Here is a 15,571-nt window from a genome sequence, read left to right as displayed (position 1 = left end):
TCTAGTGGATATCTGAGCAAGATCTGGGACTTGCACAGAGCAAGGCCATATCAGGAGCAATTCAGGAGTGATAATGAAAGGAGAAGTTCTGATTGGCAGAGGGAACAAGGGGCTATTTCTACCCTCTGAGGCTGAGCCCAAATCCAGCTGTAGGAGGTGTGACCAGCTGTCTCTGAGCCAGGCTTGTCTCCTGCCCTAATGCTGGGTGAGTTCACCCAAACACGGGGTGCAACATCCCCAGGCTGGGGATGGAGGATTGCAAGGCTTTGGGGAGGTGTGGGGAGACCAAGGGGTCATGGGTCTCACCTGTAGGGCCCTGCAGAGTCTGGGGGATGAAATCACAGAAATGCTGCACCAATCCTGGTGATTAACCCCAGCTTTGTGCTGACATGGGCTCTTCCTGTGGTCATTTCCTTCCCTTTCTTTGAGTTGGGAGAGTGACTGCTGATATTTGGGCTACACACAAAATAATATGAGGGTTGTTTTTTTTTTTTTTTCTCCAGCAAATTCAATGAAGGCGTTGCTCTGTGCTCAGAGGATGAACAAGCAAACCTGTGGTTGGGACTAACACTGGTTGCTGCCTGTGTGGAATTGGATTGATGGAACACGTGCTCCTGTGGAGCAGAAGATTCCCCTGACAGTGCCTGACACCAGGGCTTTGGTGGCCAAAAATAGCTGGGTCTGTCACAGGGAGGACGATACCCCTGGGAGGCTGAGGCCACACCTCAAGGGACAGTGTGTCACACAGTCAGAAACTCAAGTGGCTCATTTAGCATGCATTTCCCTGGGTTTCAGGAAAACTGCTTGTAAATAAATACCAAATTGTTTGCTTAGGAGAAGAGGACTTGGCTAAAAACCTGCTGTGCTGTGCATGAGCGTTTGGGAGTTCAGGGTCCCCACGGTGGGATAAGGGAGAGGATGTGTCCACTAACACTCTTTTAAAATAGACCAGTGTGCAAATGACAGAGCAATTTATGGACTCCAGGCAATGCAGATCAGTGAACGTCTCTCAAAATATGGGATCTGTCCCCACACGAGTTATAACAGATGACAGTTTACTAAATATATCTGCAATGCCAAAACAAACAGCACTGCATTCCAAAGCAAGAGGTCACTGCAGTCTGTCTTCACAGGCCACTTTTCCTTCTGATCTGCAAGAGTCTTTGACCAGGAGGACTGAAAGATGAAGCAGAGAGTTGGAGTGTGTGTATGTGAGGGTTTGCCAGGGAGATGGATTCCCATTTTGGCAAATGCCATCAGTTGTGCTTTCAAGGGTCAGAGTAGTATCTCATTATAGTCCCTACCTATCCCCTGTGACCAAAATAGTCTCAGTCACCCAGAAAAATCTTACACAACAGCAATTTGACACAGATAAGGACTGAATGAATGAGATTTTCCAGCTAGAGATAAATTGGATAAATGTTGAAGGTAATGAAAAATTAATTGTATCTCCTGCCCTGAAGAACATTTTAAATATCATCTGCTTTTCAGGCTTGTGCATAAATATGCATAATTCTGCATCTTTAATTGAAATAAGTATTCAGCTCAGCTGTTTTTCTGCTGACAGCTCAATGGAGTTACTCTGTTAGTAATCATTACAATTATTTAGTGGTACTGAGATCTTGCTAAGAGGTCTGAGCCATCCTCTGAGACTACAGAAACCTGGAACCAAAATATATGCCCAGCCCAAGAACTGAAATACAAGAATAAATTCTGTAGTAAAGAAAGCCCTTTTGTTTGAAAATATCAGCCCAAGAGAGTGAGGAACCCACAACAAACTGAAATTTTTTAGAAACCACAAATATGATTCCCTCATTCCTCCTTGCAAATCTCAGCCAACTGAGTCATCAGTGAAGAAATAATCATTTAAGTGGGATTCCTGCACGGGCCCCTACACAGGTCTCATCCCAAGTGGGAGCAGTACGTGGAGCACGGCAGTGGTCAGGCAGGCTGATGTTTGCCTGAGCTTTAATCCCCTAGCAGACATGCATGGAAATGAATGCACGGAAAATTGCTGTTGATAATCTTATTTTGAGGAAAAAAAATTATGTACTTCAACCAGCATCTGGCAAGGTACAGGCCTTTAGCTTCTGCCTTAGAAAAACCCTTGTCTGCATTTGCACTCCGCTGGCTGGTAAAGCTTCTGGAATTATGTTTTTCCTTTAAAATTCTAAAGACACAGTAGCAGCCTGAATTCCCCTTTTCTGTGTTAGGTATCTCTGCACAGTGGCAGCAGGGCAGGAGACATTTCATAGGCCATAAAACCAGAATGGGCTTAATCCTCTTCTCACAGTAGATTTACATTTGTGTGACTGTTAGTAAAGTTGGCAGTAAAGATGTTGACAGAGCTGAGGGCTGGCTGGGACCCAAGGGCACTGATTTTTAAAGGTGGCAACTGGGATTACTAAATCCGGCTTCCAAAGAAGCCTTAGCCCCACTTCCTACCCTTGAGAGCTTTTTTGTTCTCCACTGAATCATGGCTGAGAATGGGCTGTAGCCACCTAAGATATGTCAGTGTTGCAGGGGAAGCAGAGGCAAACTGCTGCTGCCTGAGAGCTGCTCAAGGGAGCTTTGCCCTGACTATGCAGGGGTGAGATGGGTGCCTCATCCAGTATTTCCATGTCCTGATGTGGTTTGTGCAGTCCTCAGCCCAGGTGTGTCCTAGAACTATCAATACCTGCAACTACAGAGGAAGTTTTTTTCCTCTTCATTTCCTTTCCATTCTTGGAGGTGGCAAGGAAAGGAAAGGCTGTCAGGGGATTAAAACACTGCTCAAAGTGAAAATACTGCAGGTCTTGTCTGAGCCTCAGTGAAAGTGCTTCAGGGGTGAGAGGAGGCCAGCAAGAGGAAAGTGCCCAAGCCCTTGCTTGCCTTCTGCTGCTCAGTTTTGTTTTACAAGCACCTGAGCTTGCAGCTGCTGTTGGAGCTCTTCTACAAAGCTGCTTGTCCAGCTGCTGTTATTTCCTTATCCATGCTGTGGGTTCCAGAATCCAGACCTGGCATTAGACCGCTACACTGTGTTTCTCAGGCTTCTGCTATGGTCAGCTGAGTAGTGTTTCTTGGCAGGTTTCTCTCACACAACTTCTGAGAAATACGGCCAGAAGTGAGATGCCAAGCTGCTGGTGAGATACACAGTGTGTGGGAGGCACCAGCCTGCCTTGGAGCACGAGGACAAAGCTGACAAGACTGGTGTGGTCTTGACTGCAGGCTGATTACAGAGCTCTCAAAAACAGAAGGGCTGCAGCTGTGACAGTCCAAGGATAGAAGGGGTATTATTTTTTGTTAGACTGACTAATGTAAGTGAAAAAAGTGGATAAACGTTTGGGTTTAAGATAAGGGGATCCTGAATCCAAAACCTTGCCTGAATTTACTGATGAGGTTGGGTCAAGGTCTTGTGGACTCCTAAAAGTCTGTAAAAGCTTGACCTGATCTTATCAGGAGTCCAACAGACTCACAATCTGCTAAGTCCACTAAGTCAATCAGGAATGCAAGGTTTCAAGTAGGACCCACAAAGGCACTTTGGTACCTCAAGCAGGACTTAGACAGGTCAGAGGTAAATACCCTCAGTAAATACCTGTGTCTTAGTTTGAAAAGACAGGTGTCTGCTAAGGAAGGCAGGAGCCTCCATTGAAATGGAAAATGTAAACATCCTTCCTCCAAATTATTATAATTTTGAAATTAAGGGGCTCTCAGGCAAAGATATGGGAATAGGAGTAACAGTTCTTTACTAGGAAAATTAAAATAGAAAGGCAGTAATACAAAACAACACTGCCAGAGTCAGAATACAACCTACACCCTGTGGCTTAGGGTGGTGGCAGCAGCCTCATTAAATGGTGGCTGCAGCCCTCCTGCAGTGACAGCTGTGGTTCTGTTGAAGCACTGATCCTGTAGAAGGGTGAAGTTTTCATCTGAAGCTCCAGTGGTGGTGTAGATGGGCCCGATCTTCTTCTGGGAATGCAGTGGAAGCAAGCTCTTCTGGTATTCCAAATCTCAAATTTTTATCCAGGTAGGAATGGTTGGCTCCCCCCCCCTGGGCGGAGCATCTCCCAATGGGATGATGTAATTTTATCAGTTGTGCAGTGACACTCAATGGCCCATTACCAGAGGTGAATGGGTCCTGGAAGAGATAAAGCAAACTGCCCCACGTGCTTTTAACAGCCGGTCCATTAACAGATGATATCCACCCCTGGAGTTATGAGGGATGGGTCATGGAAGAGAAAAAGAACACTGCTCCACCTGGTTTCAACAGATGGTGATAGAATACATATTCCTGGTTGCATCTTGCCTAAGACAACCTGCAATCCAGAAAACCCCACTTAGATGGAATTGAGGGTTAGGGATGATCACCTTTGAATTTTAATTTTCAGGGTGAAATCTGAAGTTCCGTTTCTTTGTGTAACAAACCCTCCTCACCTGTAACTGAGAAGCTGGTGCACTTTGGGAGGTGGGAAAACAGGGTGGGAACCTTCATTCATGCACGATGCCTGCATTACAAATGGAGCAAAATGAGCCCGGCACAGTTCAGATGGCAGGTGCCTGTCCTCAGGAGACTAACCTGGGATGTGCCTCTGTATGAGCAGAATCCAGTGCCTTAGTTCTGAAAAATTTGGGAATTCACACCAGCACTGTTCACTTTAAGACAGTAAACATCTCCCTAATGCAATCCTGTATAGAAAGATGTAAGTGCATGGTTCTGGCTCCTGGATGCTGCCAGGTACTAATCTCTAAGAGTAGAAGTCCTCAGTTCATCCTGTTTTAGCCACAGGAGCCCCAGTCCACAGGCAAAATCAAGGGAAAAAGGGAACTGAAGAAAAGGTGAGGATTTCTTCTTTGAGAAGTGTAGATTTGCTAATTATGGACCTATTCCAGGTGATTTCCTACAGATTTGCTGCGACTTAAGTATTATTAACCTGATTTTCTCTTTTGGAACTGTGCTCCTCCATCCTAAAATTAGCTGGTGACCTAACAGAGCATTTAGGCATGGGCACCTTTAACCATCAAAGTGTTTCCACTGACTTCAGCAGAAAGAGCCGGGTGTTGGAGGCAGCGTCGGCGCCCCGGCGATCGGCTGGAGCCGTCTTACATGCCAGGGACAGTGTTATACACACAGCTTAGATCACATGGGAGGGGAACAGCGAGCATTTCTAACATGATTACTGTCAGATTTCCTTTTATGTTCTCCAGAGGAAAACAGTATGCAAATGTTGCACGTGCCTGCATGGATTCAACCTTCCTTTCCTCTTTTTTGATCTCTCTAATTCTGACAAACAAGCTGGCTGCGACTGCTGAAGGGAAACTCTCCCCAAGGTGTTGGGCCACGGGCATTTTTTGAGGGGCACAGTGGGTTTAGGCAGAGCCCTGTTTTACTGCTTCTGGCTACACTTTCCCACTCCAGCACTCTTCCTCCAGTTGCACCTCAGTGGAGACAAGGTGAATTGTGTCTGGGAACCGAGCCAGGGTAAAAATAACTGAGGAGGGGAGGGTGCTGCTTTTTTAAAGCAGTTTCCTGGTCTGTTTGACAACACAACAGCACAAAGAGCTGCACCAGCACAACAGAGGGAGCATAACCTGACTGGTCCATCAAATTGCTGCCGCCAAAAATGGTGCCTGCAAAATTGCAGCCGTATTTCCTTGGTGTTGCTACACCAGCAGAGTGGAAGATCTTTTGGAAAGTCCAAAGGTGAGTTTCTACTCTCACCCCTTCTTCCCCTTTCCCAGTTCTCTCTCCTGCAAGGGATGGGGTGAACACAAAGCAGCTGGGCACAGAGGGGCACAGTGCTGATCCCTTGTTTTCTTGCTTAGTGTCCTGTTCCCAACTCCAGCTTCTGCTGTGCATTCCTATCCCTGTGCTAGATCCTGCTGCCCTCTCTGTTGTGCTGACATACCTCTTTGTGTGTCCACACCACAATCAAACCCTGGGAGCAATCCAGATCAAAACAAAGTATTCTTCTTCAGGGCTAACTTTCATCTGATTCCCAGCTCCAGCACGCACGCTGTGCCAGCACGGCACAGGGGATTGCACACAGGGGAAAGAGGAGGGTCACTAAGCCAAAGGTTTCTCCTGGCAGACTGCAGAGCAAACATAACTTGGAGTATCCAAACAAAACTAGTTTACATAGCCATCACAATCATTCAGAGTTAACACTTTATCCAGATTGGGGCTGGGATTTGGGGACATTTGATCTCCCTCCAATGTTGGAATCTAGGCATGCAAATTCTGCATTATGGAAGGAATATCCTACCATGAAGCTCAGGCTGTTGATCCCTGTGGGATCTATGGACCAACCTTCCAATTATGATTGGAAAAGACTTCTGAGGTCATTGAGTCCAGCTGTTAACACAGCACCACTAAACCAAGTCCCCAGGTGCCACATCCACATGTCTTTTGAACACTTCAGGGATGGAGATTCCACCGCTTCCTTGGGCATCCTGTTCCAATGCCTCACAACCCTTTCAGTACAGGAATTTTTCCAAATATCCAATGAAATCTTCCCCTGCAACTCAAGGCATTTTCCTCTCATCCTGTCGCTTGTTACCTGGGAACAGAGCCTGATCCCCACCTGGCTACACCCTCCTGTCAGGGAATTGTAAAGAGTGTAAGGTCTCCTGAGTCTCCTTTTCTCCAGGCTAAACACCCCCAGATCCCTCAGCTGCTCCTCATCAGACTTGTGCTCCAGACCCTCAATGTCTTTCATGTAGTGAGGGGCCCAAAACTGAACCCAGGATCTGAGGTGTGTTGCCTCACCAGTGCCCAGCACAGGAGGACAATCGCTGCCTGGATGCCTTGTACAAGAAACATTCAGCTCTGTGGCTTTGCCATTCTGGGTGGTGTGGGAAGACGGTGAGGCAGGCATCACTGCTGAACTGATCAAACTCTCTTTCAGGAGGGAATTTAATGGGAATTATGAGGGCTTCTCATCCTCACTGCCTGACAGTGCTGCTCTGTAGGGCTTTTCCCCAGTGCTCTGTGCATCCATCCAGACAGCTCATTTTGGACAGCTATAGACAGCAGGCAAGAGCCCTGCTCTCACAACTTCCAGACCTTCACCTTCCACAGAGCCTGATCCGTGTCAGGCACTTCCTATCCTTGCTGGCAGCACCCAGGTACCTGTCAAAGCAGTTATAGTCTGAGCACAGGGCCTTAGCAGCTCCTAGCTGGAAGGCTGTGTGGGAAAAGAGATGAAAGCTTATTTTCAGTGTCAGTCTAAGTAATCAACAGCATGAAGATTTGGATACAAAGTAGGCATCTATGACTTAATTCTACCTTTGTGTCTTGAACCTTTTTTATGGAATTACTGTTTAATTGCTCACGTTAAACCTGTCCAACAATACCATTTTGTGTTAGCAACAGTTAGTGTCATATCTTCAAAGTGCTTTACAAGCAAGTTATGAAATGTGTAATTTGAGTGAAAACAAGCACCTTGGGCTGGGACCTGTGCTGTGTTTGACACAGCCTGGCACGCTTGCAGCGCTGGGTATGCTGGGATGAGGAGCCCTGTGATTCATGGCAGGGTGAAGTCAGTGAGAAGAACATGGAGAGATAATGTGGGATGCTGTTCTCCAAGGCATAAAAGATCAAGGCTCCATGAGACATCTTCTGGTGAATTTCATAGCATGTGCAAGAGCCTCAAGTGATCAACAGGGGACTTGAAATAACTCTTCAAGTATTGCAGCTTGGTTTTGATACTGCATCTTCTTCTCTCCTTCCTCTAGCACAAGAAACCTGGCAGTCAAAAGTCATAAATCAGTCAGAAATGTTTGTTTCACTTTGAGGATGTGCATTACAGTAGCCATAACACAGGAATTAGGAAACCACAGCATAGCCCAAAGGCCTTTGCCTTCAGCTGTGTCCATGGAGAACCAGACAGCTGTGTCACTATACAAACACTAATTAATCCTCAATAAAACAAGCAAAAGAAGTATACAAAGAACCATCACAGGTTGGTTTGTTGCCAGGTCGGCAATAAAGCATGAATTGGACCAGGTGTTTGCCAAGGCAGGGCAGGCAAGTAGTAGCCAGCTTTGATTGTTCCTTCTGCAAGTCAGTGCATTCTCAGGCCAGCTGAAATGACACTGAAAAGGCGCAGGATTCACTTTTGCCTAGAAAAGAAAAATTTCTTTGCAAAAAATCAGGGCTCCAATCTTGCAGAATTTCTTTAGGCAGATCTGTGGGTATAAAGACAAGCTTAAGTAAGCAGGTACATTTGGTATTGTAGCCTTCAAATACAGGACCTCAGTCGCTTCCCTCTTTTAAGGTGGTTGATGTTTTACCAGCACAGACTGAGGAGAAGCCCAGTGTATTGACACTGGCAGAAAGTGGCTTTTGGAAAGTTACATATCCTTTGAATAGCTGGCTGACCTCTGGGTGTGTAGAGCACAGCTTAATCCTAATATTTGTATCTTCTCACTTTCTGAAGTCTACAGCCAAAAGATATCCAGTATCAAATAGAACAAATCTAAGGAATTCCTTGCTTTTCCTCCTCCACAAACCCTCCTCTGAGTTCTAAAAAAAGACTCCCAACCTTTGTTTACGTAATTGATCCGCATCTGCCTTCCAGAGTTCTGGCTGGGCATGGCCAGATGATTCTGTCCCTAAACTTGAGGAAAGTCTGAATCTGGAAGAGAGGGTCATACCTGGGGTCTGTGCCTGAGGTGAGGAGAGCTCAGCTTGGGGAGGGCTGTGGAGGCTGTGCACAAACTGGACAGGTCTCCAGTGATCTTCTAAATTTGATTTGGGGGGCATGCCGCACATCCGTGACGAAGTATTTTATTTTTGTCTATCACCTGTAACCCCAAACGTTCCCAGACAGAAAACGCTTCCTACAACACACAGGTTTTCTCACTTCCAGCACAAGTCCCTGCTCTGAAGCACATGGACACAGCGCGCCTGTGGCCCTGCCCGGCTGCTCACGAGGGGCGGGATGAACAGCGCCGTCCCGGTAAGCGCCGGGAGGGAAAACACCGGGAAACCCCGCACGCCGAAGCCAAGGCTGGTGAGGACAGGCGGGGCGGGGAGCCGGGGCTGTCCCCTCCTCTGGCCGGGCACCCCACGACCCGCGGCCGTGCCGGGGGTGTCCCGCGGGCGGGGGGCGCTCCGGCGGGGGAGGCGGGGCCGGGCCGGGCCGGGCCGGGCCGCGGGGGCCGCGGCCGCGCCGCCCTCCGGCCCGCGGGCGGGGAGCGCGCTCGTTCGCTGGCAGCGGCCGGGGCGGGGAGCGGCCGGTCCGTCCTTCCTCCTCTTCCTCCTCCTCCCTCCCTCCCTCGGCACCGCCACCCGCGCCCGCCGCCGATGCCGGGACTGCGCCCGCGGTGAGTGTGCCCCGCCGGGGACCCGCCCGCGGGAAGTTGCGGCGCGGCCCCGGCTGCGCCTTTGTGAGGGAGCGGCGGCGCTGCCCGCCCGCTCCGGCCCCTACGCCCCGGCCCGCCGGTGCCGCCGCCCCCGCCCCGCTCCGCTGCCCGCGCCCTCCGCCGCGCCGGTACCTGCCGCTCTTTGTTCCCCGCTGCCGCCGCCGCCTTTGTTCCCTCGGTGCCGGCTGCACCTTCGGCACCGCCCGCGCCCCCCGCGGGACGTCGCTGCGGCGGGGGCGCGGATGGAGAGACCGCGCTCCCGGAGCGCGTCCCCCCGCTTTCCCAGCGCTGCGAAAGCCGGGGAAAAGGGGGAAGCACCGCGGCGGGGCAGCGGCGGGAGTTCGCCGGGCTGCGCGGGGGGAGCGCGGCGGGCTCGGCCGGCGGCGGGAGCGGGCTTGGAGCAGGCTTGGAGCGGGCTTGGAGCGAGCTTGGAGCGAGCTCCCGCCCCCGCGGTCCTGCCCTGCCCTCCCCGAGCGGGGGCCGCGCTGCCGGAGGAGCTCCGGCCGGAGCCGGCTTGTCCCGGGGCCGGCTTGTCCCGCGGCGGGGGAGCGCGCAGGGGGTGCGGGCAGGTGACCGGCGCTTCCCCGGGGAGCCGTGCGTACCGCTGGGAGCCTCCGTATCTCTAGGGTTGTGTGTTTGGCAACTGATCGTGCAAACTTACTCAGGCAAAGTTCTCGGGAAAAGGGAGCGACTGCTCTTCTGGGAGGGCCGCGGGAGGCAGCGGCATCCTCCCTGCGCTGTGTTTTATTGCCGGTGCTGCTGCCCCGGTGGAGCGCTGCCCGCTGCGGACTCGCGCGCTCTGTGCTTCCCGCTGCACATGGGCTCCTTTCTCTTTCCCGCCTCGCTGCCAGCCTCCCTCCTGCCTTCCCTCCCTTCCTCCCGTCTTTCCAGGGCTCCTGGCATCCGCCTGCTCCCTCTCGGAGCAGTTTTTACGGATCTGTGTTATTCGAGCCCATGGGATGCCGCACGTGGGGCTTCTTGTCTGTAACTTGGTGCTATCTTAGTGTCAGGTGCTCTGAGTGTTTGTGGGTTTAAGGGAATGCCCCTTGTCCTCCTTTCACCGTCCAGAACTGAATCTGGACGCAGTCCTATCCCTGTGGCTCCAAAACTGAATTGTTCTTCTCTATTTCTCCTGAGAGCTGCTGGAGGCATCAGGAAGTAGAGCAGGTGCACCCTCCTCAAGTTACTGGGAATCTACTGAGAGAAAACTTGAAGCAAGTCTTAGAGTTTCTCGCAGCCTTTGTCATGTCTGGGACTGTGTGCCTCCTCATGCCTTTGCTTTCCTCTTTCCCTGTGTCCTGCTTGTCCTCTCCCCCTCTTTCTGTCATTCCTGAGTTTTCCTCCCTCTCAGCTCACAGGGTGATCTGCCCTTGCAGGACAGACCGACAGACAAAGACGTAAGTGCCACGTGCAGCGTCCTGGCTCGTTATTGTGACTGTTGGCCGAGTGAGCAGAGCTGTAGCTTGGCGGGCACTTCTGTTTACATCTCTGTGTGAAATGCAATTCCTGCAGAAGCAACACGCGGCTGCTGGCGCCTGGTTAGCTGTGTCATGGTCTTCAGCCGCTTCTGGGGTGGCTCTGTAGCTCTGAGAAGGAGCGGGGTGGCAGCTGCTAACTCTGCTCACAATAACAGTGTGTGCAGACACAGCCACCTCTCGCTGAAATCAGGGCAGCCTAAATAATTGATTTCCGAGGCAGAAGGCAGCATGTCACAGCAAGAGAGGATGGGGTGGTTGAAGTGAGCAGGAGGTGGCAGGGGAGAAGAAGCCCTGGCATCTGTAGGTGGTGGCAGTGGGGATGAGTTGAAGAGAGAGGGATGGGTGGTGACGCTGGAATTTGGAGGTGAAACACCGGCAGTGACCACAATAAGGTGTCACTGATGTGTGCAGTGGCAATGTTTGGCCCCCCCTCATGCGAAACGCTGTACAAACACCTATTCAGAAATGTATAAATTAATGTTCGTTCTTCCCTTCTTCCTAATGAATGGTAATGAATGATAATTACCTTTTTACCTGAGTTTTCTATTAAAAAAATGTATCAAAGTTCCTTTATTTAAACAATTCCTTACAAATACCCTCAGAAAACTCTATGTTAAGTGCTGCTGATACCATGCAGTGCTAAGATTTGAGCATGGTGGTTTAAGAGGGGCAAAGGAATTGTACTTTAATGCTCCTTGGGGGTTCCTTCCAACTCAGGATGTTACATGATTCTGTATATTCTAAGGAAGGACCTCATCTTTCTCCTATTAAGTCAGATTAAAAGTTCAGTAAAGTAACTGAGAATTTTGTTGGTGTCAGTAGCACTTGACCAGTCCTGTAGTGCGCTGGCTATTTTTTATTTATTTGTCAGGCAAAGATTTTAAGCAGAGACACAATGAAGTAATTCAAGGAGCCGCATGCATTGCTGGCTAATGATCTAATAGCTTGAAAATGCTTTATCTCCCTAGCTGCTAATTTTAAGTTTTATGTTGAAAGAGAAAGTAAGAAAAAAAACCCCAACCAGTTACTGTTTGTTTCTTTGCAGTTTTTATCGGTATGTTTTGTGTTACTCCTTGTGATATGTTTTGGGAAAGATTGCAGCTTTGGGAGAAAATTGCATTGTTTTACGGGACAAATGGGCCACAATTTAATCCATTTGTGGAGTTAATCATGCACGTTGTAAAACCTCTTTACAAGTAATTATTCCATAAACAGTGAGTTCAGCTCTGCTCCGTTTCCTCAACAGCTGAATATAGAAAGGAACTAAAGAAAGAGTCCCAAAGCGGGTATGAAGAAGGCCAGCTTGGGAGATCAGGTATAAAGAGGCTCATTCATTTTGGTTTATCTGTAGTACAGGGATATGCCCTTACTCCATGAATCATCTCCTGACATCTGTTTGCAGCGCTGTTTTCTTAGCAACTGCGGCTCTGTTTTAGATCTGGGCTCTCAATGGCCGGGTTTGTGCCGAAAGATGTGAAGAGACAGTCCAAGCTCTTCCTAGTGAAGCTGTGCCTTTCAGCCCATTTAGCCAATTTATTTTCTTCCCTGAGGCACAATAAATACCGGTTTTAAAAGTCTACCAGCTGAGATGCTTTTTCTGTGTCGGTGCAGAGATGCTTATCTGTTGCTTACCACAACTGAAGTGTTTCCCCAACACGATCTGGCAGCGTGGGAGAGGACGGCCATGGGCTGTGTCTTGTTGAAGGGATGAGCTGTGTGTGCACCACGCTTGCTCTACCTTTCCTGCAGGATTTTTTGAGCTGTCATGGTACTTCTAGATGTGGGAGAGGATGTGGTCTTGAAGGAATGCTCCCAGTGAGGGCAAGGACCCACTCCTAGCAACGTGCCTGTTTGAACAAGTAGCTGGATTAGGCAGTGGGATTGTACGCAATGTGGAGTGTGGAGCACTGCGTGAGTAATGCTTTGGGATGGATCCATAAGCTGTGATTAAAGGGAAGGTGACATTTTATACACCTCTCACCTAATCTTTCCGTGCTTGAATTTCATCCCTTGACCGTTTGGGTGGGGGACTCCTGTAACTGAGGCAGAGGTGGCCATGTAGACACTGGCAGAGCAGGTTGAGCTGATTTTGCTATTTTTGCTCTCTAGAGGAGGAATCAAGACCTGACTTGGGTCAGAGGGAGTTTTTTACTTCAGCTGGTGTGGATGATCTGGTCAGGAATGTAAATGTATGGGAGTACAAGTGGTATATCCATGCTAAGGGACAGGCAATGTTCACCCCACTCTCTTTGTGCCAATATGCAGTTCCTGCAGGAGGAGCAGGAGTTTATACCTGCAGTAGAACATATAGCTGCTGGACTATGAATCATAAAATGCAGCTTATGTTATCCCACAGGACATGAATTTGACTGCCTTGCCCTTCCTGGACTGGCTTGCACCCTGCAGAGCATGAAGGGTGCCAGTAGCAAGCAGTCACTGTGGAGGATGAATGTATTTTGGCTTGGGGTAATGCTGAGAGGGGAGAGATCCCTCTTGTTTGGAGCATTTTCTTTGCAGAAGGATTGCAGACTAAATACTGCTGTTGAATACTGGCCAGCTTCCTGCCACCTTCATGGCTCACACACAGCTCCTGGTGTTGGTGAGGGTATAAAGAAGACAACCTCTGTAGATCACCTAAATGACAGTACTCTCAGCAGGAGATGGAACAATCTGCTCCAGTGGAGATGCAGAGGGACCAGGACAGGGACAGAAGAGGGAGTGGGGCTGAAACTTCTGTTTAGCTCAGCTTGTGTGCCCAGCAGAAAGCTGTGTGGGGGAAAGAGCTGGTGTAGAACAGGCTGTTATCTCCCCACAGGAGGGGAAACGGGACAGGGCTTTGACTCCAGGCATAACTTTGGTCTTGTAGGGAGGCATGTTTGCTTTCTAACCTTCCTGCAGCCTGCTGATAACTCCCTGCACAATGCAGCTGCACAGATTGGCTTGAGAGCTTTTTAAGGAACTGCTGACCCTGGTACAAGCAATTCTGTTTGTGACCAGGGATGAGGAAGAAGAGAAAAGAATGGCATTAGTTATCTGAGCATTAAGACTTAGGCTGTAAGTTCTATCAAAGGAAATGGCAATTAAGATGGAAAACAAAGCACTTGTAATTACTTTCGTGGAAATGTAGGGAGGAGGCAGAAATGTGGGATTTGCGGGAAAAAGTTATGTTTTCTGAATCTTCTGGGTTGTTGGTTGCCAGGAGAAAGACCAGGAGTTGGTGGATGGTGGAGCAAAGGTTTAAGCAGAGAGGGGAACGAATACATTGGGTACCCCTTGGTCTGTGACACACAGCTTCTACATCCATCCATGAAGTGGTTGTAGAAGCACTTGAGAAACGGGTTCTGTTCAATTTCCATTAGAGACCTCTGTGTTGCGTGGGCTTGTGTTGTTAATAACCACCTAAATGATGCAGGGAAAGGAACGAAAGCTGACTCACAAGAAGCATGTCCAGCTTCTTGGAGGCTCTTGAATTGTGAGCAATGTGCAGCTCTGCTTGCAGGAATATTTGGTGAAATATGCAAGTTCAGTAACTGAATGAAATTTTTCTGGCAAAGAAGGTGGTTGTGTATCATCTAGTTACAAGGTGTTTCTTGGGGAGGGAAGCACAGAGCCTTGGAGGATTCTTCAGTGTAACCCGAGGGGGTGCTGCTTTGTTTCCTTCCTTTCCCCCATCTTAAAAGGCCACAGTTCATCTTGCCAAACTATATAACATCTGCACGAAAGACAGTTCTCCAGACTCCTTTCATAGTCACTGGAGAGGAGCACACGCTTTTGAGCCATGATTCATCCACACTGGGTTGGACATCTAAAAATACATTGGACAAACTGCCCTAAAAGTGCCTGTTCCTCTCCATTGTTTCTGCTGAGCTCAAACAAAGAGCACTTACAGAGGTGCTGCTCCTGTGGCTGTTCAGTGTCAGGAGAGCTGAATCTCGGCCAAAGTGTCTCATGTCTCAGCAGAGCATCTAGAAGGGCTTTGCGTGTCCTCATTTCCACCAGAGTCAGTGTTGGTTGTGCAGTGTAAGGCATTTGGCTGTACCTGAGACTGGGGAGCAGGCAGCAACATCCAGTTTAAATCCACCCTTCACCTCTGGTCAGTCCCTGGACTCAGACAAGCTTTGGGCTGGACCTGACAATCTGCTATAAGTAAGAGGCCGAAGGGGATTTGCAGAGTGGCATTTTCAAGGTCGCACATCAGGTTAGTGGCAGAGGTGGAAGCAGTGAGGACACTGTGGGCTCCCAGGGGTGTGCTCCTTCCCCTGCCTGAGCTCCTTGCAGCTGCCTTGCAATCTGCTGCACCCCCGGGGGCCATGCTGGCACTGGCTCTCAGTGGTGGACAGCACCTGGTACGTACTCGCTTCATTTGGCTGGAAACCTTCTGCAAAATTGCATAGGCTCATCCTCCTTTCCCTGTCCTTTCTCTTGCAAAAAACCATCGTTCAGGTGCAATGCTGAAGTATTGTGCACCCTCGAGGCTGCTGAGGGTGACTCTGTGTGTGTGCTCTCAGTCACAAGCACCTGGACCTTGGGGTAAATGTGCAACAGTTCAGTCTTGTGGTGGCCTGGGACAGCAGGTGTGGCTGTTCCCTGGTGATTGGGTGATGTGTGGAACCTCTTTAAACAGACACATCCACAGCATGCAATAGATAGGTCTAAATGCAAACCTCTGGTGGCCACCCTCTGGTCGCCTCTGAGGTGTTGCCACCATTGTGTTATTAAGCAGTCTGGAAAAGAAATCAACAGCTCTT

General features: G+C 49.4%; 2 protein-coding genes across 9 annotated transcripts in view; one reads left to right on the top strand and one right to left on the bottom strand.

Annotated features, from left to right (window-relative positions):
- Positions 1-3,797: 3,797 nt before the first annotated feature.
- Positions 3,798-15,259, bottom strand: LOC119701968 (atherin-like). Its single transcript, XM_038139288.1, has 4 exons — positions 15,178-15,259; positions 9,772-10,001; positions 9,478-9,738; positions 3,798-4,117 (listed from the first exon to the last, which is right to left on the bottom strand). Exons 1-4 carry the CDS (start codon positions 15,257-15,259, stop codon positions 3,905-3,907), a joined length of 786 nt encoding a protein of 261 aa, XP_037995216.1. The 3' UTR covers positions 3,798-3,904.
- The window catches only part of SYNE2 (spectrin repeat containing nuclear envelope protein 2), a 179,786-nt gene continuing 169,732 nt past the window's right edge, over positions 5,518-15,571 (top strand). For 4 of the 8 annotated variants that reach the window (XM_038138490.1, XM_038138489.1, XM_038138483.1 and 1 more), the window contains exon 1: positions 9,169-9,306. The gene's annotated coding sequence lies outside the window, so the exon portion shown is untranslated. Of the gene's footprint in view, positions 5,681-8,849; positions 8,940-8,974; positions 8,994-9,168; positions 9,307-9,999; positions 10,743-15,571 lie in introns of those variants that run through there. The other 4 variants (XM_038138487.1, XM_038138484.1, XM_038138486.1 and 1 more) reach the window with 4 other exon arrangements.

Source organism: Motacilla alba, chromosome 5 (genome assembly GCF_015832195.1).
Source record: "Motacilla alba alba isolate MOTALB_02 chromosome 5, Motacilla_alba_V1.0_pri, whole genome shotgun sequence".
Classification (NCBI taxonomy): Eukaryota; Metazoa; Chordata; class Aves; order Passeriformes; family Motacillidae; genus Motacilla; species Motacilla alba.
The sequence above is the reverse complement of the archived record's forward strand: the minus strand, read 5'-3'. Positions and strand labels throughout refer to the sequence as shown.

What these genes read in the sequence shown, in the direction of transcription:
- LOC119701968 (XM_038139288.1), bottom strand. Translation starts at nt 15,259, where the DNA reads ATGGTTTTTTGCAAGAGAAAGGACAGGGAAAGGAGGATGAGCCTATGC. An exon ending in TTTCCAGCCAAATGAAGCGA is followed by an intron (nt 10,002 to 15,177) that starts GTACGTACCAGG and finishes TGCCTGAGTAAG; the next exon opens with TTTGCACGATCAGTTGCCAA. An exon ending in GGCGGGAGCTCGCTCCAAGC is followed by an intron (nt 9,739 to 9,771) that starts TCGCTCCAAGCC and finishes CCTGCTCCAAGC; the next exon opens with CCGCTCCCGCCGCCGGCCGA.